The following is a 27,866-nucleotide window of genomic DNA, read 5'->3' on the forward strand; positions in this document are numbered from 1 at the left end:
TCCTTTGCTCATCTGTTAAGTTCACTTGTAGGAACTATTAGCTGTGAGGGGTTTTTTTTCCTGATTTGGAGTATAAAAACAATATAATTTGGAATTTCAAAGATACTGTCATAAATTGGGAAATTTCTGTTTGCTGATGAAAACGCTGGAAACAAAGTTTTTCAATATTAATAACACATGTACCTACACCAAGTATTCCTGTCAGACACTTAAAATGGGAGTAGATGACAAGATACATGGAGGAAAAAAAATCACACTACTTCTTTTTAATACAGTGGTCTCACTACCTAGCTCTGTGCAGTTACAGCACTATTTGCCTAGATCATTATAAAATTGGACTGTCTATCAAGACTAAAGAAATAAGTTTACTTTTTGAATATATATATTATCTGTATTTCAGTTTAGTTAGATTTTATCTCCGTTCTCCTGGAAGTTAGTAACTGCAATCCTTGAATTTATTTTCAGTAGCTTCCTTTGAGCGTTTTAAATTTCCCTGAGTAAATCAGAGATGCGGTTCTCGAGAGAAAAACAACAGGAGAAGGATTTTTCTGATGAAAATTCAAAAATTGCTCTGAGAACTTAAATATAGTTCAGAAATGATCATTTGTTACTGTTTTGAATTAATATAGTTGTGTGTCATAGTCTTATAATGAAAGTAGCTTACATTACTAATATAAACTCTGCTTAATCAACAGGGATGGCAGCGCTTAGTCTAAATTACAAAAATGTTCAGGAATCAAGTGGTGACAATTAAGAGTTGAACTGCTGTCACTGAGAGGGTGAATAATGTTCTCTTTTTTATTTTTCCCCACCATTCTCTATTTACTGTTATCTCTCTCTGCTCTGAATTTTTTGGTTCATTATGGGGCTTCTGGCAATGCTTGACAGTGAGATGCTCCTGATTGTAAGAACCCCTGAAGTTTGGCTTCAGAACCATCAATGTCTGTCAGCTCTGGCCTTGCTGTCTCCCGGGATTACTTTCAATTTGTATCATCCTACAGCAGGCTGTAAACCCATCTGCTTCCCGTTGTCCAGGAGTTTAATACTGAGCTCAGAGCACCAGCAGATTAGTGGCATGCATAAAGAAAAAGGTATTCGGGGATGGAAAGTCGGCCGCAGAGTCCTGTGGGGCTAGGACTTCAGGTAGGAACTTCGACACGTCAATCTGGATTAGACCCGGGCTAGAACCGGTTGCCAAACATAAAATGATTTTTGTGGTAGAGGAGAAAGATAGTTTAGTCCTGTGCCTTTAGGATTTCCTAGCAGGAGGAAAAGGTGAATGGAAAGTTTAGCAAGTGAAAATGATGGCTGTTCTTGTTGACTGCCTTGCAGGTGTACCGCTAATTAGAAATCATAATACTTCAATAATAGATTTTCTATATTCTTCAGGCAGTTTACTCTGGAAATGAGGACCTCTGTTTCATTAAATGAATTAAAAAATAAAGAAATTTAAAATGTTGATAAAAGGTTTATCTAAATCTCTTGAATAACCAATGGGCTTCATAGGTATGTGAGGTGGCTATTGAACAGCAGCACTGCCAGCAGAAGATGGGTTGAAATTGAGTGCGGTTTTATTTCCTGTTTGGAAAAGGGCTATGAAGCCTGGCAGAGGTCTGGCATTGGGGGTGAATGGAACAGGTTTTGTCCAGGCATTTTGTTTTGTGTAAGGCCGCTTGCATAGCCTTGTGCCATGTGGCAGAGAAGAATAATGTTTGCTCTCAGGCAGTGCTTTGAGGTGTTCCATTAGAAAAAATAGTCCTCAGAAGTGACTAGCAGAAGTGGGTAAGTAGTTTGCTAACTTGAAGTGAGGATCAAAACTGGGTCAGAAATACTAGGATCTCTGTACTAATTAAACTTTCTAATAAAAATACGGGCAGTGTTATCTTCAGAAGCTTCCAGGAACCTGGGATCGTAGAATCACAAAATGGTTGGGGTTGGAAGAGACCTCTGGAGATCATCTAGTCCAACCCACCTACTAAAGCAGGTTCACCAGAGCAGATCGCATAGGAATGTGTCCAGGTGGGTTTTGAATGTCTCCAGAGAAGGAGACTGCACAACCTCTCTGGGCAGCCTGTTCCAGTGCTGTGGAAAGAAGTAAAAGTAAAGAAATTAAAGAAGTTTTTCCTCATATTCAGATGGAACCTCCTGTGTTTCAGTCTGTGCCTGTTGCCCCTCATCCTGTCGTTGGGCACCACTGAAAGGAGTCTGGTCCCATCCTCTTGACATCCACCCTTGAGATATTTATAAATGATAAGATCCTCTGTCAGCCTTCTCTTCTCCAGGCTGAACAGACCCAGCTCTCTCGGTCTCTCCTCACAATAAAGGTGCTCTAGGCCCCTAATCAGCTTTGTAGCCCTGTCCTGGTTTTGTTAAAAACCAAGTTTCTCTTTTAGTGAATTTCCCTGTCAGCTAAAGCCTTCTAAATAACTGCAGTTTTCCTGAGAGCTAGATACATGTTTTGGTAGACACAGCAATGGAATGTGAGGTCATTGATAAGGATGGATGCACATCTCGCGAGAGCAGTGTACTGAAACAGGTGACCAAAAAACTGACTTCCATCCCATTCACATCATACTTCATATAAAACTGGGGGATCATGAGGATCTCATCCCTTTTCCTTATGGCCGACATTGGGAGAGGACCTTGCGAGTTGTCCCTGCGAACTGAGGCCCAGTGACAGACTGAATCCAGCTCCGGTTGGCTGGCGAGTCCAGTCCAAGACTTCGGGTGCCGGCCCCACATCTGCCGGAGCAGTTGCTGGGACTTTCAAGATTGGTTTTGTATATTTTGTATTATTTTCTCTATTTTTATTAGTAGCATTAGTAAAACATTTTTAATTTTTCCAACTTTCTTCTCTCTGTCCTTTCCCTCCCAATTGCCTGTCCTTAGTGGGAAGAGGGGGGAGAGGGAGGGGCGGAAGGGGGAAGTGGGGGGAGAGAGGGGGTTAACAATACATCTGCCACTGTTTTATTGTCAGCCCGCAATCAAACCACGACAAGCCCGCTGCTGGACTCTCTCCAGTAATTCCTTGTCCTTCTTAAACTGGGGAGTCCAGAACTGGACACAGTACTCCAGATGTGGCCTCGCCAGGGCAGAGCAGAGGGGCAGGATAACCTCCCTCAGCCTGCTGGTCGCACTCTTCTTCATGCACCCCAGGGTACCTTTGGCCTTCTTCGCCACAAGGGCACATTGTTGACTCATGGTCAACCTGTTGTCGACCAGAACTCCCAAGTCCTTCTCTGCAATACTGCTTTCCAGCAGGTCTGCCCCTGACCTGTGCTGGTGCCTGGCGTTATTCCTTCCCAGGTTCAGGACCCTTCACTTGCCCATATTTCATCAGGTTCTTCTCTGCCCAGTCCTCCAGCCTGTCCAGGTCTCGCTGGATGGCAGCACAGCCTTCTGGTGTGTCAGCCCTTCCTCCCAGTTTGGTATCATCAGCAAACTTGCTGAGGGTGCACTCAGTCTCTTCCTCCAGGTCATGGATGAACAGGTTGAACAGGACTGGACCTAATACTGACCCCTGGGGAGCCCCACTAACTACAGCCTTCCAACCAGACTTTGCACCGTTGATCATAATCCTCTGGGCTCTGCCATCCAGCCAGTTCATGATCCATCTCACTGTGCATTCATCCAGCCGCACTTCCTGAGCTTGATTATGAGGAGGCTGTGAGAGATTATATATTCCTGCTTTATTTGATAGTTTCTGAGAGGCAGAAGAGTAAAAACACGTGCCATTTTCTCCTCTTCCCTCCCCCCATATGAGCTAAATTTTATCTTTGTGAATGCATTGTTCAATTTATGACTATTTTCCCCCTCAGCAATGCATTCTGCAAGTGTATACAAGGTTTCTGCATTCACTTTTTAGTCTATGGTTTTTGCAATTTTCATATAGCGTTTAATGATTGTGAGTAGAATATAAACATGCTTACCTAACTTGTGCAGTTTCATGCTCAAGAATTTTAATATTCTACTGTATCTTCATTTTTTTTGAAATCTTTTTCTTTCGTAACTGCTTAGTTTTACCTTCATATTTTAGTAGTTTAAACATTAAAAAACCCCACAAATATAAAAATACAGCCAATTTTATCCAATATAAAGGCAGTGACCTGAGTAGTTTTCAGGTGTACTTACATAGCTAATTTTCCTTTTGAATTATTTTTGCAAGACGCTTTCTTCAGTGAGTTTGTAGCTATCTTGTGAGATCAGTTAGAATTTTTTTTTCCTCAGTTACAAATGTGAACAGTCATCCATATGTCATTCTAATGTAGACCAGTGGAATGCAAAGTTTGCATTTAAAAGTAAAAAATTCTGAAGACTTTTTTCTTTTAGCCAGTATGTTTTCCAGAACATATGTTTAATACTTATAAAGTGTGTAGCTGACATTCTAAAATGATTTCCTCAAAAACGTCTTGTTTCTTGCCAGTGGGTATCAAGCACAGGCCTCATCAAAGGTCAGAAAATATTCTCAAAACAGTGTCTCTTCTTAGCAATTTAAAAATGAATTTGTATTCCTTCATGTTAAATATTAATACTAGTAATATCTTAAACCCTCTTGCATCTCCTGGGACAGAAAGATTATTGGGTCAAAAGGATGTGTTTCCTTCCTTACAGGCATTATACTTTTATGAAAGCTTCAGCTGAAGTGAGTCTTGCATATTTATTGACATTTCTTCCAGGAATACTTTTTTTTCCTTAAGTCTATCTGCTTATTATGGAGGTTTTGGCACCTATAATTATTTGGTCAGTATAAAATGTGATAATGAATATATTTTGACAAAATAGAAATTTTCATATTTCTAGTGAAAAAAAAAATTTGATTATCCGGGTTTTCTGTAGCTTTTGGGAAAAGACATTCTTAGTCTCAATATTTTTCCACTACTGTTTAATATAAAGGGGCAATAGCATATACGGCTTAATTTCATTTTCACCTTCGATATGTGAAGATATTTGGGTTCTTCGTTTCAGTACATGCAGCTACCACATTTTTCCACAACAAGAGTTAAGAAAGCAACTGAAACTTTTATTCATGCTATAAAGAAATATTAGTTTTAATTTGCTTTTTCTGCACATAGCATAGTCTATTAGAAGGTTTGATGGGCTAGTAAGCCTTGTGCTTTGATTTTTGTGGTTCAATATTTGCATTGCAAGTTAAGGTGTATTGTAGCAATCTACAAATGCAACTACAGTTCCTGATCTGTTTAAGTATATCTGCCGAATAATGTAGCCTATTTGCTGATTGCAAATAATATACTTATCTATGTTTAATGTGTAATGTATCCTGTTAGTTAAGATTAGTGTTGCTGCTGTAGAATTTCTTTAGAACAAGCCATGTGGGTTTAAGAAATTGATATTTTACCCGTTTGGTGTGTTTAGACAATACAAGCTGCTGAGCTTTTGTGAAAATAGTTTCACCAAGACCTACTGTGGAAATTCTTTCCGAGTACGAATGCTGATGCAGAGCTGTGGGCAGCAGCTGAAAAGTTCCTGCTTTCTAGAGGCTTCCATGGATTTTCTGTGGAAACAAGTGGTGTTCAAGATTCTTAGCAGGATAAGTAACTCTGTGGTCATCAACGGTACGATCAGAGGTTCCTGAGACCTTTCAGAGCAGCTTAAGCCTTGGAACTCAGATGAGTTTGCGAAGTCACCTGCAGTAGGATCAGGTGGCAGCCAACTAAATGCATGTTGAGTTATACTGCCCTTTACTGCCTAGAGCAATATTCCAACTGTTATTGTTAATCATAGCTACTGCTTCAGTTGTGCGCAAGTTACATCTAACCTAATATTTGCAACAGGACAGCATGTGTGTACAAACAAAACCCATGCCAACTCATCCACAAGCTTTACTGACCCATTACTACAAATGTAACTACTACTGCCAGCACCTCCCCGTAGCAACACCATGGAAGTTGTCATCCCGTGCAGCACCCAGGGGTTGATGGGGAGGTATCTGCGCTGATGGTTGCCATCAACTGTCACTCATCTCTGAGTAATCTGACTGATGTGGACTAGGGTCCATAGATGTAACTTTCCTCTGCAAAGACTGAAAGCAGGGTCATCCTTTCTTGCTGCTCAGCAGTCAGCAACAGCATCTTCAAAGGAACTTCCCCAATACTGGCCTGCTGCAACTTGTGCATTGCATAGCTTGCTTAATCAGTTATTTTTTGGCGGATTGTGTCGTTATGCTGTTAGTTTCAACTGTGGACCTTACAGCTCAACCCTTAGTTTTGGTTCTCTACAGTCATCTTAAAGCCACAGTTCAGACAATTTTGTCGGGCAGTTTTAAATGCCACAGGAACAGTTGTGCAAACTCCACCACAGATCTCAGACTTGCGTATAAGATAAGTATCTTGTCTGATTCCCAAGTGAGAAGCACTGGTACTTATTTTGTATTACAACAGCTGATGTGTTTTCAGTCTGTAGTGTAAGATGGAGTGTATATGCTACCCAGCGGCCTCTCTATGGGAAATATGAGAGGTTCACTGTCTTCACCGAAAAGTGTTCAGTGATCCGTAAATCAGGAGTTCAAATGATGGCTGCAAATCTCACCTGCATGCCATTTACAGTGATAGTTTGCGAGCTATGACAATATCTTACTATAGAAGTCTTGTACAATTTTTGAAGCTGATCTTAGAGGAAGCAGGCATCCAGCATGGCTGATATTTTTGAGAGGCAAATATTCGGTATACAGTTGCCACAAATGTTAGAAAACTAGATATTTGACATTGACGTAGTCCTTCGATAAATCGTAGCCCATGTCAAAGAAAAATGTGCTCTGGGAGCTTGCTCCTTGTAGTCATGATTCTAGTATGGGTCTGGGATAGGTCTCAGGCTCTTCCATGAGTACAGAGATCCTTGTATCACTGGATCCTTGTATCCAGCTGCTCTGTGTGATATTATTTGCATGCTTTTTATGCTTCCAACAAAATTTTTCCATGATGTCTTTGGTAAAAGCAGCCAACAGCTCTGTCCCTCTAGCCATAGGCAGATTTTCTTTGCAGCTGCAAGGAGTAAACTAAGGCTTCAGGAGCATCCGTAGTGTGTTTGTCATGTTCCACCGCATCTCAGTTTGAGGACTAATTCTTCAGGTACCATTGGGATCTCCAGTGTCCACCTGGCTCCCTCACCTGTGTTCAGTTCTCTACCAAAACCCTTCGTTTTCCTTTCCTGCCATTTCTGTGAGCTGAATCATGGAAATGATGAATGGAACCATAGAATCCTGGAAAATGAGGCTGGGGGCATCTCAGTAGAGCCTCTGGTCTGAGCCCTGGCCCTGTTTAGAGAAGTGCTTGCCTTTCTGACCAGGTTGCTCAGGATGGAAACATTCACATCCCAGACCAGAATGTTTATTGTCCTGCATGCTTCTCTCTCTCAAAGCAAAAATAAGTTGTAACTCACTGATACCTCTCTTACCTCAGACAGACCAGCAACTCTACCCCCTTTCTCCCCGCCGTATTTTGAGATAACAGAACTGGGCCTGTTGCAGTGAGTGAGAGCGCTCGTCCATAAAACTGCACATTGCTGTGATAGTTGCATTAAGAATAATACATGTGGTGCTCTGTAATTGAATGATCTGGCTGATGTGGTGTCTCAGTTTTTATAGTCTGATATGGCAATCGCATGCTAGAACTGAAGCAGTGTCAGGGGAAAATACAGGAGGAGATAGAAGACTGTAGCTTGTTGAGTTAGATATACTGAAACTCTTTTTTTCAGAAAACAGCAATGAAAATCGGTACAATTGCAAGGTTTACCTAAAGAGAAGCTTGTTAGCCAGACAAGCCCTGTAAGGGACAGAAGGAATTACCTGTCTCTGGGTGAAAACTACCTACGAACTTCTGGGCTGTGTGAGGTTGTTGGGTGGCTAAAATGGGGTTTCAGTTCTTTCCTCAGAGTGAGTTTATGAATATAAGTTATTCTTAAAGGTATGAAATTTACCTGCAACTCTTCTGCCAACATAATCATGTGAAGAGAGAACCAATTTTGCTTTAAATGTGAAAGTATGTTGTATCTGTAAACAGTGTTTATTTGTAGTACTGCTGTCATCTGATATGCATTAAGCAAACAACAATTACTTTACTGTTCTTCTCCAGCTTTTGAACTGCAACATTTAAAATCATAGATATATTACTACTTTATTGCTGAAATTTTACCTTACTGATTTGCTTTCTCCTTTTAGGTGTCTTGGCTTTTTAGTCCAACAAGAAGTGAAATAACAAGTCTAGATAGTGGAAATATAGATGACATTTTAAGTGAGTACTTTGAATTTTTTTTTTCCTTTGTATGTCGACAGTCACTTATCTGTGTGAATCTTGCAATGTTATTAAATGAATATGCATACTCTAGCTTTGAATATGTGAATTGCAATTGACATAGAAGTATTAAATGCCTATGAACAAAATTAGCTTTCAGAAGTAATGCGTCGCCTAACAAATTACTTCATTGTAATCTCAATGAAGATTTGTTTGTCTAAGAAAAATATCTGGTATCTTGTTTGCAGATGGGAATGCCTGATTGCATAACCAAAACCTGTCAGGAGAGCATTTTAAAAGTTCCCCCAGAAATAGCAGCAGCTGAAACCCACGGTGATGGGCCTTAAATATTTTGCTTGTTCCGCTATGCTTTTCCTCAGGTTAAGCATTGCCCTGATTCTGGAGGCTCACAGAAAGGAGACCCATAAATTAAACAGATGTATATTCCTTGTCGGAGAAGTATGCAATTTGTCTGCATCTGGTTGTCTTCACGGGGAAAAAAGTTGTTACATTGTTTCAAATATATTGCAAAAAAAATCAGGGTTGCTTTGTGTAATAAATGTATGATTAGGTGATATCAGATGTTTGTAAATACCTTTTGTACAGTGGAAAACATAGAATCCTTTTGTAAAATGTTACTCATAAAAGGGAATATATGCCAAGTATAAGTACTTTTTAAATTTATCCAATTACTTTCAGTAAATACTTTGTCTTGGAAGTAACCCTGAATTTTTCTGTGCTTAGTAACTTCCTGTTTACCACTTCCATTCCTTGCTGCCATAATTTTGATCAAAACTGTAGTTTTCCCCAGCCTTCTCAAGAGTCACCTGTTCCAGCATGTTGTCTTTTCCAGGCTGCCATTATCTTAGTCTTTGCTTGTAACTACTTTGTAACTTTATCCATAGTGCAAATTCATCTAACAACATTTCTAATTTTTGAAGTTGTGGCGGATATTCTATATTTCCAGTATTTATTTCAAGTTTTTTTTTCAATGTCTAGGCCACCACTACCAATAAAAATCAATTTTCAGCGTGGTTGTTATATTGTGTGAAGAATACAGTTCATTTTTTGGGCAGGGTATTTGTCCTTCTAGTTTTGATATATTTTTCCTTTTTTTTTTTTGGTATGCAAAAAATAATACATAGGAGCATTATTTCACTACCTCATCTCATATCTATCCCTATAGTATTGCATTTTTTTCGAGTGTCTGTCAGCTTTTTTCTTTTTTGGGGCACTGAAGATTTCTCTGCTACCTTTTGCCTTAGTATTCAGCTTCTTAGCAAATAAGGCAGGTAAGGACTGACCAGAGCAAGTTGCACGAGCAGACAAACAATAGTAGTTGACATTGCAGCTTTTAACCTTTTTTTAACGGTTATGAATAATCTAGCTAATGCTTAACAGGTATACTGGAGTACAACTTCTAGCTTTGAGTACCTTAATTTTAAATCGAGAATAACTTTTTGGCTCATGTGTCAATTATTTACTTATTGTGAATCTTAATACCTTAAGTATTGATGCTTTTAATGCCTAATATATCAATAAAATAATTGACTGAAGGCCTTTTTAATCACTTTCATGTTTAATATAGATTATATTTCAGATAAGATTTATCCTAGCAGTTTTCTAGCAGACTAAGCTGTATGCTGAATAATCTAGAAATATATACTTTTATAGTTTTTGTGCATATTTTTACAATCTCAGATAAAAAACAAAGTTTACCTCACAATGTGACATTGGATTTTTTCTTTTTCTTTCCTCTCAGACAATGCAGATGTTGCTTTAGTTAATTTTTATGCTGATTGGTAAGTTAATACAAGTTTGGGTTTTTTTCAATGTTTGTACTTATGTCTTTTGAGAACCGTCATGTTTGGCTATAGTTTTCTAATTGAAAATACAGTGGTATGTTGCTTTCAAGCTGTTTCTTTCCTTTTTTTTTTTTTAACTTAATGTCCTGATTACTTCCTCTTCTGCCATCTTTTGTTTCATTCAAGGCTCTATCAGAGGAAAAAGGCAAAAAGGCTTCTATAGTAGTATCGAATAACATGCTATATAATTGTTGTGTTTTGTTTTGGTTTTTTTCCCCCTCCCCGGCCCTTAGCAAGACAGATTTCATTCAGGTTTTGCTCCTGAACATAGGATAGTCCAAAATACTCAATTTTTCCATTTTCTTCTGTGTTCCTCCCATGCGTGTGTACTGGGGAAAAAAAGGCATGAAATTACACTAAAAATCAAATCCTTCTCTAATCTAGAAGAACTTCCAAGTAGAGAACTAGAGGAATTACAATTGAGAGGTGAAATCTGAGCAACTGGAAAAGGAAAGAATTTGGGGCCAGATTGGCTAGACATTGTGAAAGACATATGTAGAAGGAACTGTTTACTTGAAATTATATATTTAAAAAAAAAAATTCCATGCAGAAATCATTGTTAGAATTACTTTAAGCACCAGACGCCTTTTTAAAAAATTGTTTAAGAAGTCATTTAAAATGTTATGTTCCGCTCCACTAGTAGTATTTTTGAAAGAATCTTTAGCAAGGAAGAAACCAGAAAAGTATTTGGAGAAAATAAAAGTTAATGTGCACATTGATACAAAAATGAGGTTAGAAAAATTAATCCTTTTCAGTCTTCCTTGATTAAAATAATTTTGGATGTAAAAAGCTTTATAATGTAAAGCAATAACTAAACTGCAGTACTACACTTGAAATGTTCCTTTCCCTGCTGTTTTGCTTTGTTAGCATAAAACATCAGCCTTCAGAATCAGAGGTCGTATAAGTGATTAGGTTTCTGATTCCTTTCAATTCTCTCACATCCCACTATGTATCTAGGACTGGATGGCCCAGAAATAGCAAGTGCTTTATATGAGCTTTACACAAAAAATTTACACTTTGCCTGTACTGATAATTCATTCAATTAGTGGCAGGCTAATTTTAATTGTTTGTTTAAAAAGTGATTTTGAAAAATTCATACCCAGTCTTTTCATGTGGAATGAAGTTCTCAATAAAGATATTTTTATGCCTTCATTTAAACTTTGCGTATAGACATTATACCAATCTAAATAATTTAAGAACATTTGTACATACCTCTGTCATTTTATAGAGACTTTTTATGTTCAGTTAGTTTGCATCTGTTCATTTGCTACCACAGACTAAATTGATAGTAGGCACATTTAAACCAATGGAGTTTTTCCATAGAGAGATTGCATTAATTCACCAAATAAACTATTTGTTTGAAATGTCTTTATAATGATAGTACAACTAAGTAACTACTTAAGAAACTAGGTCTAATGTCTTCTGTGTTCTGTATAGAATTATGCTACAGGGACTGTCTTTTAACATAAGTAAATAAATGAAACTTTAAGATAGTTATTTTGCGTTTGTGGTCTGTAGATGTCTGGTGGATCATGGACTACTTCAAAAGGTTTTATTTAAGATAACCAAGGAAATAAAATCTGTGGAGAGAAAATTTAGTATGCTGAGACTTGGGGTCTGTGGTGCTGTTGAAAAATCATTTTTGGGTTTTGCAAATGACAAGCTGCAGGAAACTAAAAATGCATGTTCTGATACTTCTGTGATAGAGGAAAGATACCAATATTTTAAAAAGTAGTATAGCAATGTAACACGCATCCCTTTTTAGGACCTTATTAGCACAGCTCTTTCTGCAAATCCCCACTGTTAGCAAATCCTCTCTAGAACAGGTTTGCTTTGAATTTAAAGATTGGTGCATGCTTGCAAGTTGATTCACTTTATACTAGGCCGTAATTTTAAAATATTACAGCCTTAATTTTGATAATTGCATGTAGGATTTCAGTTATCACCCCGCAGCGTATTGCCAGGCTGTGATGTAACGTGACCTTTGGATGAGAACACATCAGTTTTGCTGATGTACATACTCTGCCGTAAGGGTGGAGAGAATGAGGGACAAGGAAGCCACACGTAACGCATACGTGCTACGTGAATGTGTAACACACAGTTGTGCTGCCCAGAGTCAAGTTTCTTTCAGAAAATGGCCTTAAGGCCTGTTTGTATCTTGAGAGCAAAACCTGCCTCTTCACTTGAATGTTTGCTGCTGTAGACATAACAGCATCCCCAGGCTATCGCTGTTACATTTCAGTAGGGCTCCAGCACAGGCTCTTTTATTGTAAGTCTGCTCCATGAGGTCTCATTCTGACAACTTCTACAGTGCCGTTATAAGTCTTCAATTTAAAATTGTGCCATCTGTTTAGAAGAACAGAATATAAAATAATTTTATTGACATATTAATAATAGGCTTGTGCATTAATGTTACCCTAAACTCCCCAAAGCCACCAAGGCATCTTTACAATCCTACAGCCTTTTCCACGGGCAAAAAGAGAGCATTTGCTTCAGAATCTGACATGACTGGAAGAAGGGAGCTGTGGGATTTTCTTTGTTTATAGTGCTATAATAGCAATATGTTCAAATTCTACCAAACTTGAGCAACAATGTAATAATACTTATAGCTTCTATTGTTGACCCTTTTAAATTTGTCTCTGTGGTATTTCTTGAAGGTGATTGTTGGTGAAAATTTGAATCTCAACAATCTAAGTAACTTACTGTATTTTTAAAATTACTTCCCCAGGGCTAGCTCAGGTAGAAAAAAATGAAGAACAGATTTTCTGAGTAGAATATATTTTCTAAATGCTTAGAATTGGTTTACTGTGTTTCTTCAGCAGATAAAGCAGGAGGGCCCATCTTGAACTATATGTGCTTGTAGAATTATTTTCCTACCTGAATTATTCAAGTTACTTTTGATCCTGTTCTTATCCATTCAGTTGCTGGGATGATTCAAGTAGATGTTCTTTTCCAGTAGCTTTTCTTTCTTTTTTTTCTTTTTCTTCAAGGATTGAAATATTCCCTGAGTCATCAGTTAAAATATTTCAAATTAGTATTTTGAAGTTATGATTGTGTTCTATCCGCAGGTGCCGCTTCAGCCAAATGCTACATCCTATTTTTGAGGAAGCTTCTAATGTAATTAAAGAAGAATATCCAGATAAGAATCAAGTGGTATTTGCTAGAGTAGACTGTGACCAGCATTGTAAGTAAATCCTGATTTAAGTTGTTGTGCACTGTCCTGCCAGTAAGTTATTCTTTGCACTGAAGAATATACTAGACAGTAATCTAAAGTGTAGTTGTACCTGCCCCATCATTTAGCCTGGAGAGAATTGCTTATATACATTAGTGAACCTCTTTTCCCAAATTTGCCAGGGCAATCTCCAGTGTTATTTTCTCATTGCGTTTATATCAGTTCAGCTGATCTCATTTGATCAGGGTGAAAAAGGGCTGGGATTATTTAATTGAATTGGCTTGGAGACGTCAAAGAAGCATGAGTGCAACAAATGGTGCAGGTCTTCACAGCCAAGAAAAGGAAGGGGTAACCCTCTTTTGTCAGTATCAAGATGATGTTCTGTTCAGGTCTTCCCCCCCAGCTAGGAGTCATGGTGGACTGTGAGTTGACTTCTGCACAGCCAGGAGAGGATCAGAGCTTTTCTGCTTCGCTGTTTGTACACATGCCGGCAAATGGTTGTGTATTTGACTTCTCTCCCCACCCTGCCCAGAAATACATGAAAACGGTATGCCAAAACTTCCGAATTTTATGCTAGTATTAATCCCCAAAATTGCTCTTTAATCCCATAACAAGTAAAAAGTAAGGAATATCTTCTACACATTGAAAGGCAAATGGATAGCACTGAGATTTTTGTTATGGGGCTTTTTACAATTTAAGATCAGCTTTTTTGTTTTATGCTTCTGGAAGAACAGCATTTGCAGGCATAGTTTCTTTACAGTGGTTTGTGATTCCACAGTTGCAAGTGGCTTCGAATGCCAGCAGAAGTTCAGTTCTAACCAATACTGATGATATTTGGGCTTTACAAAACTGTTAATTTGTAAGAAGGATCACAGTTGGGAATGTGAGACATCACTCTACAGAGCTATTAATTTGTTTCTGCAGCACATCCCTGAGACTTAGCATTGAACTAACAGTTGTGTTGTAGTGCTCTGTTATAAAAATCTAGAGAGATAACCTTACAGAACAGAAAAAAGTCAATTGCATATCTATGAAAAGTAACTGATTTCAATCTGAATTTTTTGGTGTTAGAGGGGATTTTTCCCTGTAATGAGAATTCTTGGTTTGAAGTGTCTTGATTCTTACTTGCAGGTTTAAGTCAGTAAGTCCACTTCGAGCATCTTCCATGGGCACCATTTTGTTCTCTATTTTGTACATATGCATGTAATTGCCCAACAACATGATCACCTGTCTCATGATCTTGAAAACGTTCTCAATCATAAAAAGAAATACTTCTAAGGGAGCAAACAGTATCAACTCAGTATCTGAAATGTAAAATGAGCTGATTCTTCAAACTGTGAGCAGTCACCAAGGAGTTTCTGTTTTATGCCTTCCCAAAGATCAGTAAAACCACTTCATGACCATAGGAAACTTAAATGCCTCTGGAATTAAATTGTTGAATCGCTGAGATATAGGACACCCTTTATGGCCTCAGCTGGAAAAAAGGCGCGACAGCATTCGCTTGGAGTATGTGAGCAGCTCTGAAGTGCTCAGCTGCCTTCCTGCAACAGAGTAGTTGGGACATGTTAAGGAACCAATACCCAAGTAGAAAATCAATGCAGTTGTAACAAACATTCTGATTGGTTTTGTGTCAGTGTGTTAAACCAGTCACTCTACATACTTGAAATTACTTTTGCATATAGTTGTGTATATATTCTCTCTCTTTCATTAGTGAGTTTCTCAAATTTATTTGATTCAATCGAGAGGAAGAGATTAAGGACATTCATGCTTTCAGTTTACTTGATGTTTAGGGTTCTCCTTAAGTCTCATCTCAGTGTTTAACAGTCTGGTTGGCTCATCTTTTCATTGACTCAAGATATTGACAGTGAAACTTTCTACAGTTCTCACAAAATACTGTAGTAAAATCAGCCTGTGTTTGTTAAGGTTTACATAAGTCCTTATTTTGTTTGCTGCAGCTTTAGTTATTTGGGTAACTCGGAGAGTCTTAGGGCTGCTGGATGCTCAGTGTTTAACCATGAGGTGTTCTTGTCTTAGCAGTTATGTGCCTCAAAACTTTCCCCCCCGCCCACCCCCTCCCCCAGGTATTCGAAACACTTTAGAAGCTTGTTGCTTGATCTTCTCCTCGTGTGCACATTGACTTGAGCTCATGAGAGCTTGTCACAGAGAAGTAAGGAGGAGATGCAACTGCAGAGATTGTCTTCCTTCCCCTGGGAGCAGGTGTAGTGGGCTAAGTAGTGTGAGGCAGCAAGGAGTTTTGGTTTTTCTTTTCATTACTGGAATACCACGAGTTTACTGTATTTACTCTTTGTGTCTTTAATTTAAAAAGTAGATGAGCATGACTTCTGCTGCAGATGCTGTAAAATATCAGAATTAAAAATAAAATCCTGTAATGACAGACCAAGTCTTTTCTCTGCAAGTTGTATTGCCTTTTTGAATTAAAGTAGCAAAGCTACTGGTTTCTATTGTTTATTTAATAGGTTGTAAGCAATGGTACATTTCATGGAACGTAGTTATTGAGTATGTCATAAAGTTTTCAGTATTTTAACTTTGATTTTAATGTATGCAATGGCAGCTTTTTAGTAAGAAGGTGGATGTTACTATATTCTGCAGCTTGGGCCTGCTGTAGTAGTTTATTAAATGTTGGAGTCAAGATTGTTATTGCCTTTTTTTTGTTCCCTGTTTTACCTTTTGTATTTTTGTATGTGTTTACATGTTTTTAGCAACACTAGAAGGTTTATGCCAATATTTAGGGGTTATGCCTGCAGATTTCATACCACTAGTAGTTCAATATTAGGATGGTGTTATAGAGGTAGTGGATTATTTCCATTACAAATGATCTGTTTCTTTTTGAAGCCAAGACTCTGTAGGGAATCCAAATAGCTGATTTCAGGCCACTCAAAAACAGCTTTCAGAATGGTCTGCCAGGCATAGGTACTTTCCATTTAATGCACTGTTATTGAAGCACACTGCAGGGCCCAACAGCTCACACCAGCTTCTGAGGGTAAAGCAAATTAAAGAGAATTATTGATGCACTGCCAAATGTTTGATGCTTAATGACAAAACCGTCATTCTGTCTGCTCTTATAGCCAATATAAAGATGTCTTTCTGGAAAGTGATAGGCCCCAATGTGATTAAATACAAAATCTGAATATTAACACTACATTAAGCCTTTGTATGTGTTTTATTTTACACCAGTTTATAATATTGTAGAAGATAATTATAACTGAACTGCATAAGTTAAGTCATCAGTCTGTTTTTAAGCTAGCGTGGAACATACACCAAAGGTGAATGTGGTGAAGCAAGTACTCTTTCAGTTGCCAAGATCTCATCCTGTTATAACTTATAAATATCTAACTTCTACTACATAGTTTGCTGTTAAAATCTCTGGTGGTTTTGATGTGTTTGATTTAGTAATTCATTTATCTTAAAAATTATGCATCTCTATTCCTAGTATAATACATAGTAAAAGTCACCTTCTGTATAAAATTATAGAAGACCTTTCTGCATATACATTATTAGGAAGGTTTTGTTTTGGTGGTGCTGTTGTTTGTTTTTTGGGGTTTGTTATCGGGTTTTTTGCTTGCCTGTAGGGGTTTTTTGTGCTTTTTTTATCTTTCATGTTAAGCAGCAATGTTGGAAACTCACTTGATACCATGGATTTCCTGTGTTTCTGTTCTCTGTGATTGAATATTACAATATAAAAGAACTCATGTTTCTGGAGGAGGGTTTGTATTTTGAACAGTTTCTATGAATTCAATATTAGGAATTATGGGACAGAATTCTCATCAATTAAAGTATTTTGGGGGTTTAATTCTGCTGCACCGTTATTTCCTTTGGTTTCTGAGTTCAAAAATAAAAAATAGTAGCTGGTTTGAATACGGTTTTGTGCTTCCAAACAGACAACAACTCTCTGGTGGGGTGTTGAGAAGTGCTTTGCTAGACAGACTGTTGGGGGAACTCTTGTTCTTTCTTTCAAATTGTCCATGGGTGGTATTCTCATTCAGTACAGTGAGCTCCTGGTCTCTCTGGGTCTGGCCATTCCTGTTATGTGTGCTAGTAATGTAATATGTAATGTAATGTGTGCTAGTGTTAGTCTTCAGAGGGTCACCTCAATGGTATTGCTGCTGTGTCTTCAGTAAGAAAAGTAACTCAGTACGATAAATTTGAAGGTTCATAAATGAACTACAAGTGAATCTGTAAACAAGCACGAGGATTTCATTGTGTTCCTGCCACTTTGCCCAGAAAAAAATACCGGTCTGAAAGAGTTAGCTTTGGATGAAATAAAAAGTGGAGGCGATTCAGAGGGGTTGTTGATGGCTCTCCTCAGGAGAGCCATTTTGTCAGCCTGTCTGAAAAGGTTATGGGATACCAACCGATGGGGCCCTGCTAAGGGCAGGCATGGCTGTTGTGAATGCTCCTTTGCAGCAGAAGGTGGTCTACATTTGCTATTTCCCAGCTTGTCGGTAGCCGAGTTTGATGTGGAGCATTGATTGCTTTTCTTGTACCTGTTTTGATCCGTCATACAAGTCACCAGTATCACAGTCATGGGGGTAGGATGCCTAATTGAGGTGGTCTCCCAAGTTCCTTTCTAATTCTGCTTCCTATGAATATTCCCAGGTGTTATGATTGCAAGCAAGTGTCACAAGAGGAGTAGTTTGTCTGGGGAGAACTAATGCTGTGTTATGAAATTCTTAACAATAATGTGAATGTAGTGCTATATGTAGGAAAGTAGGAGGCAAAAAGGCCTTTTTAAGTGATCTGGAGAGAAAAAAGCTTGTGGAATAATAAGTAAAAAGGCACCTATCAAAGACAGATTTCATTTCTCATCTGTAGTGTGCCCTGGCAGGCAGCCTGAGGGACTTCAAAAGATGTGATTGATCTCAAGTGAGCAAGCAGAATACTCATTTGGTAGTCCCAGCTTCAAATATACAGCTGAAGGAATCTTTTACCTTTGAGATGGAAGGTATTGCGCAAGGGTGAGGAAGAGTTGAGATTATTTGGCACTGAAAGATTAGTGTTAGATCCAGTAAATTCAAGATATAGATATATGTAGCTATGCAACTTCTATAACCGTCATGTAAAAACAAAATTAGGAAATGCAGTAGCTTGGATTTGTGCTACCTCTTCCTCAGACAACATGAAGACCCTCCTTAGAAAAAGGGACAGTATGAGTATTTGGAGAAATTATTTGGGGTTTGAGTTTTGGAACTTTTCTTCCAGATAATTTTTCAGACTGTTGTAGTCCTCTGTTCAGCCTGTGAATTGCTTCATGTGGTGAATAGATTTTTTTTTTTTGGGAGCCAGTCCTGTAGACTTAAAATCTAAATATTTATTTGGTAATGGTATGAATTATGACCCTGGAAGATTAAGACAGTGGACTGAGTTGATGGTGGGGTGATACCCTAACCCTTGTAAATGTTCCTGGTCCTTCAGTGGGTAGGACCTTCTTAACTACATTGTAGGTGGGAGCCTACTTCAATATAGTGCGTCTTGGTGCAGTTTTTCAACATATTCTTCATTGTACATTTAATGTAGTGACAGTGCACTTGAGATTCTTGGTGACGTGATCTGATATACTATTAATAGCTGAACTCTTTGGACGGTGTGTTGTGGTGTTAACTCAAGAGCAATGGAGTCTGAAGCGTTCTGGGGATTGAGTCACAGGCTGCGGGCTTGCTTGAAGCTGTAGCTCAGGTAATGTGTGTATGCAGCATGTGAAAAGCCTGGCACACCCCCAAAAAATGGGGTTTGGCATTCCTTTGAGTAGAGGAACACATGATGCTTAGGCAACAGAAAGGTGGCTGACAGTGCGAGAGAGACAATAAAGATCTGGATCACAAATGATAGCTCACAAAGCATATTTTCTTGTAGAATCTTGCTCAGAAGATGATGTGGGAGACTGTCTTAGAAAACAAGGGTATAAATGTCAGGCTTCATGGAAAAGTTTCTTTCAAAACAACAGTAAAAGCTGCTATCTCACTCCTGTTGTAAGAGGCAGCTTTGCTTTCTCTTCAGTAGTTCAGGAGAAGTATCACTACAGTGCATCTGTGAAGAGAACTGAGTGACTGAAGACATTCCTGTTGGAGTTTGTAGAATAAATAGAAGTCGTCAGTCTGGGCAGTTTAGAAATCATCATATGCCAACAGGTATGCATGCAAACCAGGGAGCAGTGAATCATCCCAATTCAGCAGTCATTGCTCTGCTTGAAATTTCTCATTTGTAGAAGACAAGAAGATGATCAAGTATGTCAGTAGCTTTGCATCATAACTAGTGTGAAACCATTCTGGTAGCACAGACATAGCATAGGCTTGCGACTTAATGATTAATTGGGCAAAATACAAACCCGAGGTTTGTACCTTTTAGGTACCTTAGTACCTGAAGAAAATGTAAAGTTGTAGCCAGGAGACTTTTTTTTTTCCCTTTAGGTAGGTTACCCTTATCTGTTTCTAATACCTCTTTTCATCAGAAAATGGGCAGTGAGAATGTCTGGAAATATTTTAAAATTTAATTTAGGATTTACTATAACTAATGTGATCTATGAATGAGTTCAAACAATATTCCATGTATTTGCATTGTGTATTTCCAATTTTAAAAGGAATATAATTTTGTAGTTGCTCTGCTTATGCTAACTATACCTGTATCAAATGCCAGGACTTAATGAAGCATTTAAGGTTTACTCTATTTGACATTTGAATGAATTCAAACAATTTTTCATGTACTTGCATTTTATATTTTGTGAAAAGATGGTTTTCAAATACTTACTTGTGTAGCACTGTCATTTCTCTGTGTTAGTTCAAATACCAGTATTCATGGAATCTCAGTGTAATTTGCAAAGAGCATGCAAGTTCTGACTTATGAAATAATGTTTGAATTCAGACTTGACAGTGGACATTTTATTACCATTAATTTTTTTACGGAACTTCAGCACTTGATGAAGATCCCCCATCCCTAGGAACTGCCATCTCCCATCTCGGAGACCCTTCAAGACCCACTGAATGCCCATTCTGCAACCTGTGCCTCCTTCTATAACCATGGAAATGACCTCAAGGAAATGTCCATGTTGTGAGACAAAAAAAAATGTAGTTTTGGTGTTCTCTTGATGTGGAGTTCTTAACAGTCTTCGATCTCAATGTGTTTCTGCGAAACCTTGATATGTAGTGCTCCTTGTCTCATATCAGACCCTGATCAAATTTTGATAGACGGATGTACTGTCAGACCAAAGGTCCTTCTATTAACAGGAGAGAAGGGCAGCAAATACCTAGTTTGCTGACATTGTCTTCCACCAAGCAAATATGAAGTGATTCCTTCCCTGCTGTACTTGCTACCTTCTTGCAGGCAGCTCTTGGTACTTCAACTAAAAAGTGATGGAATTTAAAGGAAGATCTAATACTCGTAATGATGAATACATTGGTATCTTCCCGTGAGAAATTTGTGTTAATTTGAAATAGAGGTACTCTGAATTTAGGATGTAAAATGTCTTACCCTTAATCTTAACTGTAATTAGTGCATTAAGAAACTCTTCTGGGATATTTAGGAAACAGGTCAAGTCCTTTCTTAGTCAAAATTTATCGACTCAATTCTGTGATATTTTATAGTGATGCAAAGCTTGTTAGGAGCTGGCCTTAGGTGGTGAAACTTTTGAAGCTTACTGGTTTGAGGGATGTTAAGGAACATTTTTGTGGTGTAGACCTGGTTCTTATTCCTTTGCTGTGCACCTTTTGTTTTCAGTTTGCAGAGTAGCTTTAAGTTGTGCAGCTGGTACAAAGATTGTTTTCAGTAGTTTAAGCTGCAAGAGATTAGTAGTGTTTTAGCAGCAGTGAAACCATCAGTAATTTTAATTTAAGGTTCTTCAGTCAGAAGGCTATTTAGATTTTTTGTTATCTCTTAGAAGTCCAAAAGAGGTGGAGAGCTTTATGTGCTGGAGAACGGTTACAGGTGCAGTTCTATAGGGGAGTGACTTATTTCCTGCTGCACAAGGTTTTAATTTTCGCTTGCGACTGAGAGGTGTATGTTAGCTGCCTGGTATCAGCAGTTTGCTTATGGCAACTGCCTCTAAATAATAGTTTTTGAGAACTTCTGTCTCCATTCTCTTTAAAAAAAAAAAAGTAAGCGTAAGACAGAAAGCAAATCTGCTTTGTGGTAAATATGTAATTGAGATGAAAGGACATTCTTGTCAAAAAGGATGAGCTGGTATGTCATTCAGTACTGTGCCAGATATGCTGATGGACCCTCATTTGGTTGCCTTCCTGCTGTGGCCGGTCCAGGTCACCTCAAGTGTCTGAGGAGTGAGTGAAAAGTGACAGGATGTGCATGCCTGGATGAAACTTCTTTGCCTTCAGATCCGTCTGTTGAAGGTCACCGTTTCTTCCTTTCCTTGAGAGAGAAAAGAAGAGAAGGGAAAAGAAAAGAAGGGAAAACAGGGTGGTGTAGTTGACTGGAACAAGTCACCTCAAAGGATTAAGCAGCTCTGGAAGGTGGGCAGACTGCTCATATTTTGGGATTTAGTTGGATTTAGGTACAAACACAACTGAGATTTAGGTAAACTGCATCCCACTCTGTAATAGAGGACACCGAGTTTTCACAAGGGCTATGAGGTTGGTTTTTTGTTTTGTTTTGTTTTGAGGTACATTTCCAGGGAAGGAGTGAACAGGAGAGCATAATTTAAAGAAAGCAAAAGGAAAGTGCTTGTGGAAATCTGCTTGGCATTACATGCTTTTTCTTTATTGTTTGTTTTTAGTCTTGTTTTCCTAAGAATCCAAAGTGTATCTGCTGACCTTGTTTCTCCAAACCTTCCTCATAAAAACTGCTTGAAGCTTTTTGCTCAACTTCAACCACATTCAAAAGAGGGAAGGGCATTCAAAGCTATTGAGTATTTACAAACTTGGATTAAAAAGCAGTTGACGAATATCGGAGATGCACAAAACCAATTTCTGCACTGTAGCAGTGGTTGCTGTAAAAACTGAAGGCTGGTGGATCCTGCGTGGTGTATCATGAACCGCTTGCTGGTCCTGTATTCTGTTTCCTCATCAGTGTGTAGCTGAGAACTGGCTGCAACAACTAGTGCTTCTTGCTGTGTCCCAGGGATTAACCGAAGTGGAAGAGGGACCAAGGGACACTTAGAAGTCCTCTGGTGGGGTGTAGCAAAGAAGCGGATTATTGCCTTAGCAGTGGTTGAAGATATGGGGCACAGGATGCACAATCATGGGAAACCGGGCTTTATTGGTTCTGCTCAGCCTTCTTCTTTGCTGCTCTTCTAATTTTACCATAAAACCTCTTTTCATTTTTTATTCTTCTTTTACATTTGTAAGTCTCACGAATAAATACCTTCAATAGTGGACCTGTTATACGAAGGTGAAAATAGGTCATGCTCTTACGCGAGATGAACACAAATACACGTTACCTTATTGTGTAAAGCTCTGTGTGGTCCAAGTCTGGAAGAAAGCTGAGCTGCATGTATAGATGTGAATGATGAACTGTCTCTAGGGAATGCTGGTGCTGGTTGACCAGAGAGGTGTTTGCCTTAACTTAGAAACCTGAATTTTTGTGTTTTTTAAAACCAGAACAGCTCAGAACTGTAACAGCCGTCTTCTGACCTTCAAAAAATATTTTGCACAGTGTTCACGTTCTCTAAAATTCAAGACATTATATTTCCAGCACTGTAATTGAGATAAAAATCATAGTGAGTTTAAAGAAACATAGGACATGATTTATTTTATTAAAATCTTCTCATGTGGATTAATTAACTGAGATTTGGCAAGCTTAAAAGTTTCTCATGGTCTTGTTATGCTCTTAAATTGGCTTTCCTACTTGTTCATAGGAAGAGTACTAAATGAGTGCAGCTGACGAAGTCAAGTCTTTACTTACCCCAGATTTTGGTCATGATTTTTAATGAAGATCAGTACATGTGAGAAATACTGTAGCTGATATCAGTTCTCTCCCCTATGGTGGTGTTTGGGTTTTTTTTTTTAGTTTGTTCTTGTTTAAAGATGTGGAACTACTGGTTGGGAGGTTCCATTTAATACACACATATACATGTAGAAGATACCATGTTCAGTATATTTCTGTGTTTGTAGGGGTTTGGATTTATTTTCTTAATTTCTTTTTAGCGGATATAGCTCAGAGATACAGGATAAGCAAATATCCAACTCTGAAACTCTTCCGGAATGGGATGATGATGAAGAGAGAATACAGGGGCCAGAGATCTGTGACAGCAATAGCAGATTATATCAGGCAGCAGAAGAGTAACCCGATTCGGGAGGTCCAGGATTTGGAAGAAATAAATTCTCTCGATGTAAGTCTTTCCATTTTATTCCTTCTGAATATATTATTATTATTTTTTTTAATGTTGAAGTGATTAAACATGTATTTGAAGTCCATATTTACTACTTTTCTTTTTTTCCATTCAGAAATGTTATGAGTGCTTTTTTTAAACTGAGTGGAAAACTGGAACATTTCCAATATTGCAAAAAATCCCCTACCAAATTACTTATTTTACTTTTAATCATTTGAAAGAATTATATGTTATATTTGACATTTAATATTCCTCACTGGAAAAATATTCACAAGGATGCTTCTGAATATTGAAAAGGCAGAAAAGAAAGAACTTCTGCACAGTTATTGACTGTTGAATGAGTGGCACCTCCGTATTTAATATCCTTAGGGAGTAATGATAGTCTTTGATAATTCAAGGCAAGTTATAATTTAACCTTTGTTTTTACAGCGCAGCAGAAGAAATATTGTTGGATACTTTGAGCAAAAAGACTCTGACAATTACAGAACCTTTGAAAGAGTAGCGAATATTTTGCATGATGATTGTGTTTTCCTGTCTGCCTTTGGGTAAGGTTTAAAATTTGTTGATTGCATGACTTCATTATTGAAATTGTGTTAATGAGTTGTATATAATTTAATTGTATGGGCGTCTTTAATAGACTTCTTTAATACTTTCAGTGTGGTGTAACTGAAGAGACTAGACCTTAACAGATAAATACACTGAGAGAAGGACAGGAGGAAAAAACTCCCAGCCTTAATTTTTGCTGTGAAATTCAGCTCTCATTTTTTGCTTCCTTTTTCTTTTTTTCACTCTTTGTCAATATAGTTTAAATTTAATTGGGGAGGCTTTGGGGGGGATGCTAGATAGTTGTGTCCCAAAAACCTGCTTCTTTGGAGAGAGAGGGAGCAAATAGAGAAAACTAGTTTGAAAATATTTTGGCAAAATTTTATCAGCTTTGCAGGCTGAGTAACTCCTTTTTTGCAATCCCTTAAATTTGTTTTGTTCCAAATATTACCCTTTTTTGTAGGGTTTTTTACTGTCTTTTTGTAGGCTTTTTTCTTGCCTGTTTTTCCTGTAAAGAATAGTTCAGTAGTTGCTTGCTCATTTCCTCTTGATGTTGGGGGAGAGGACCCGGTTCCAAAATCCTGATTTCTGTGCTTGGGTCTGTTTCATGCGAGTTCTATGTCACTGCACATCTATTAGAAAGCATTTAGAAAGGCAATTGCATTGTGACGAGCTACATAGGGTGAGTCTAGCCGAACAACCTACAGAAATTCAAATTTCTCCTTGTTATGCAGATTTACAGCAATATTTTAAAATATTAAAAGATCTTCACTGGAAGAATAATAATAAATTGAGAGTGAGTGATTCCCTTTTTAAGTGACATAATAAAATGCAATTATAGATTCTTTCTGCACTGTCGAATGTGCCAGCACCACCAAATTTTAAAGTGATTGGGCATTGCAAGCCCTGGGATTTGTATGTGTTATACTAACTCTTATACCATATGCAGTTGTCCTAAGGGTTTTCCTGAATTGGATGTAGTGAAGAATAGCGGAGAAACTGAGAGGACATGTCAAGGTAGAAAACGTTTCATCTGTTAGAACAAAATCTCTTGTCAGTCACTGATGCCGCTTCCAATATGTTTTATGAAAAAAGTTTGGGGGTAGGAGGGAGTATTTACCATGTGCAGGACTAGACGTGGCTTTTCTTCAGTTCCCCATTAGGTATCCTATGACTGTGTAAGCAGCCTTGGCTGTGAGAGAATAACCAAATCCTATAAATCTGTGGTCTGTAGGTCAGTCTTGTCCCCAAAGAGTGGCCAGTATCTTAAATGTTTTCTGACGAGCGTATCCATGCTTGTTCTGAGGGCAGACAATATGAGTTGTTGTTAGAATTTTAAATTATTTTTTCAACCCCCCATATGACTTTTCATTCTTTTCAGGAATGCTTTTCAAAAAGTCATTAGTAAGAGAACAATACTTTAAGATCTTCTCTCCTGTTGTTTGGTTCTGTTTGCCTTTGATTTGCTATTTGTCAACTTCATATGATGAGAAATAGTCTCCCACCAATGTTAGTATTTGGTTGTTGGACACTGTTCTTGAAGTAGTTACTATGGGGTTTTGATTTTTTGGGTTTTTTTTTTTAGATATAAGCAATAAGCAAACCTAATGAAACAGATCAGAGTTTGATTGTTTGTAACCTGCCCATGTAACTACAGATTCCACAGCAAGCTTGTCGTTATTCTCTTCTCCAGGCTCCTGTTCATTTTCTAGCCTGGAGCTGTTAGTGTTTTAAAGTGCAGCTTTGGAAACTAAATGTTTCGATCTCGGAGTGGCTGTGGCTCTCAAGCTTCCTGAAAAATTATATGTGAAAAGACTTCTGAGAGAGATACTGACTATATAATAGCGTTTTCCATTCATATTATATATAACAAAATGTTTCATGGGGAGCTGGTGCTGATCAGCCGAACTCTTCTGACAACAGGGCATCCTAACAGCTCCTGGGAGGGATTTTTGGCTTTGCTATGGACAGAGTTCAAAAGGTGTAGGGTTTGTGAGGTATATGGTGGCATGAGCTGTCATGGTCAAATTTCTAGTAAGCTAAAATAAACTCAAAACGAACAGTTTGACAGGAAAAAAATAATCGCTATCTGCTGTCAAGGCAGAACTGTTCCCTGCTATGCCAAAATTATCGTTGCTTTAGGTAGTTGTAACAGCTTATTTTTTAAACCGCATTAATGGTACTTATTTGCAGATCAAACTATTCTTAAATCAGCTGATTCTTACAGTTCTGTGGTGACTGAGGTGACTGCACAGCAAGGTTAATGAGAGAAGAGTTGTAAGCAGGAGAGAGGATGGATACTGATGAAGAGATCATTAGAGGTAGATTTTAGAAGTAGAACTAGGGAGGGATAAATCTGAAATATATGTAGACCTGGAAGAGAACGGCCTTGTGCCATTGAGCCATAGCATAGGAAGCCAAATGCAGAAAACCAGAACAAACAGCCAAAAAATACTATTATCACAGAAGGCTCTGAACTGTAGGTAACTCATGGAAGAGAGTGATGAATGTAGGGAGTTTTATGTTATCAAGCAAATATGGCGAGGGCATTGTTCACTGTCTCTGTTACTTCTTCAAGAAGAGACAAAATGCAAACTGAAGTGTTTCCCTTTTGGTAGTTGTTTTAAAAAGGTGTATCTTCAGGTGTTTGGGATTTTCACATCATATCCCCACTTTGAGTTACCTGAAAGAAATCAGTCACAACTGCAGCTACTGAAGTGGAAGAACACAGAAGAGGACCTTTTGGGTTCCACCACAGGCCTACCCTAGCACATATATTTCATTATAGATTATTATCAGTTCACAAAGCAGTGATTGGGCAGCTGTCTTCTATGTCTTCACGTTCTTCTTATTCAGTGAAGGATTGTCTGGGATGCAAGTGGTTTAACTTGGTGATGATGGTCACAAAGAAGCCTCATTTCACATTATGGGAGTAGTCATCATGTCTGGAATACAAAAATGCAATTTAAAATACACATCTCTATACCGGTGCCAATACTGATAGGTATAAAATACTATGCAAGACATTTTTTGTATATGATAAGAAAAGGATAATTGGATCAAATGAAATAAATAAAGCATAGGTACTTCAAGTTAAGCCTTATGATGTCTTTTTTTTTTTTCTTGACCCTCTAAAATTGTTCAGACCCCTGGAAGATTTATCTCATGCTGCAGTGTGATAAACTCAGTTACTTTTATTTCTCTTTTTTTTTTTTTTCCCCCCTCCCCTTTACATCTCTTAATCAGTCTTCACCAATACTTTTATTGAGTCCACAGAAGAGATACTATTAGTGGAGAAGCTGGAACACTTAGCTAATGTTTCCCAGAGGCTGCCATGCTTTTGTTTTAGCTTATGCTAAAAGGAAAAGAAATCAGTAGCTCATTTTACTCTTTTGAGGCATATGCAACCAGTTAGTTCTGGCTTGCCAGCATGAGTTAAAACAGGTTGGAACAATGAGGGGAGGGGAGAGGAGTCATCTTTTGGTGTCTGAAGGTGGTGAAGGGCTTTATTTTAGTTGAGAGGTTTTTTCCCTTATTTTTTCTACTGTATCGGATGCATGGCTGTCCCCATTTGTTTGGATAAGAGATAATAATTGGGGGGGTAGAAGCTCGCAGCTTTCAGGGTGCTCTGTTGTGACTGGGATTAAGGAACCACAAGATACCCCAGAGGCAGAGGAGGAACTTCCCAAGGTAACACACAGTAAGCTGAATCCCAAGGAGGAGCTGCATGTGTTCTCCACATACCTACA

At 38.2% G+C, this 27,866-nt stretch overlaps 1 protein-coding gene across 1 annotated transcript in view; it reads left to right on the top strand.

Moving 5' to 3' along the window:
* The window catches only part of ERP44 (endoplasmic reticulum protein 44), a 56,050-nt gene that overhangs the window by 14,042 nt on the left and 14,142 nt on the right, over positions 1-27,866 (top strand). The window contains exons 2-6 of the mRNA XM_065628550.1: positions 8,174-8,246; positions 10,009-10,048; positions 13,180-13,295; positions 23,390-23,574; positions 24,004-24,119. Of these exons, the coding sequence (XP_065484622.1) occupies positions 8,174-8,246; positions 10,009-10,048; positions 13,180-13,295; positions 23,390-23,574; positions 24,004-24,119 (530 nt within the window). The remainder of the gene's footprint in view (positions 1-8,173; positions 8,247-10,008; positions 10,049-13,179; positions 13,296-23,389; positions 23,575-24,003; positions 24,120-27,866) is intronic.

Source organism: Caloenas nicobarica, chromosome 2 (assembly GCF_036013445.1).
Source record: "Caloenas nicobarica isolate bCalNic1 chromosome 2, bCalNic1.hap1, whole genome shotgun sequence".
NCBI classification, from domain to species: domain Eukaryota; kingdom Metazoa; phylum Chordata; class Aves; order Columbiformes; family Columbidae; genus Caloenas; species Caloenas nicobarica.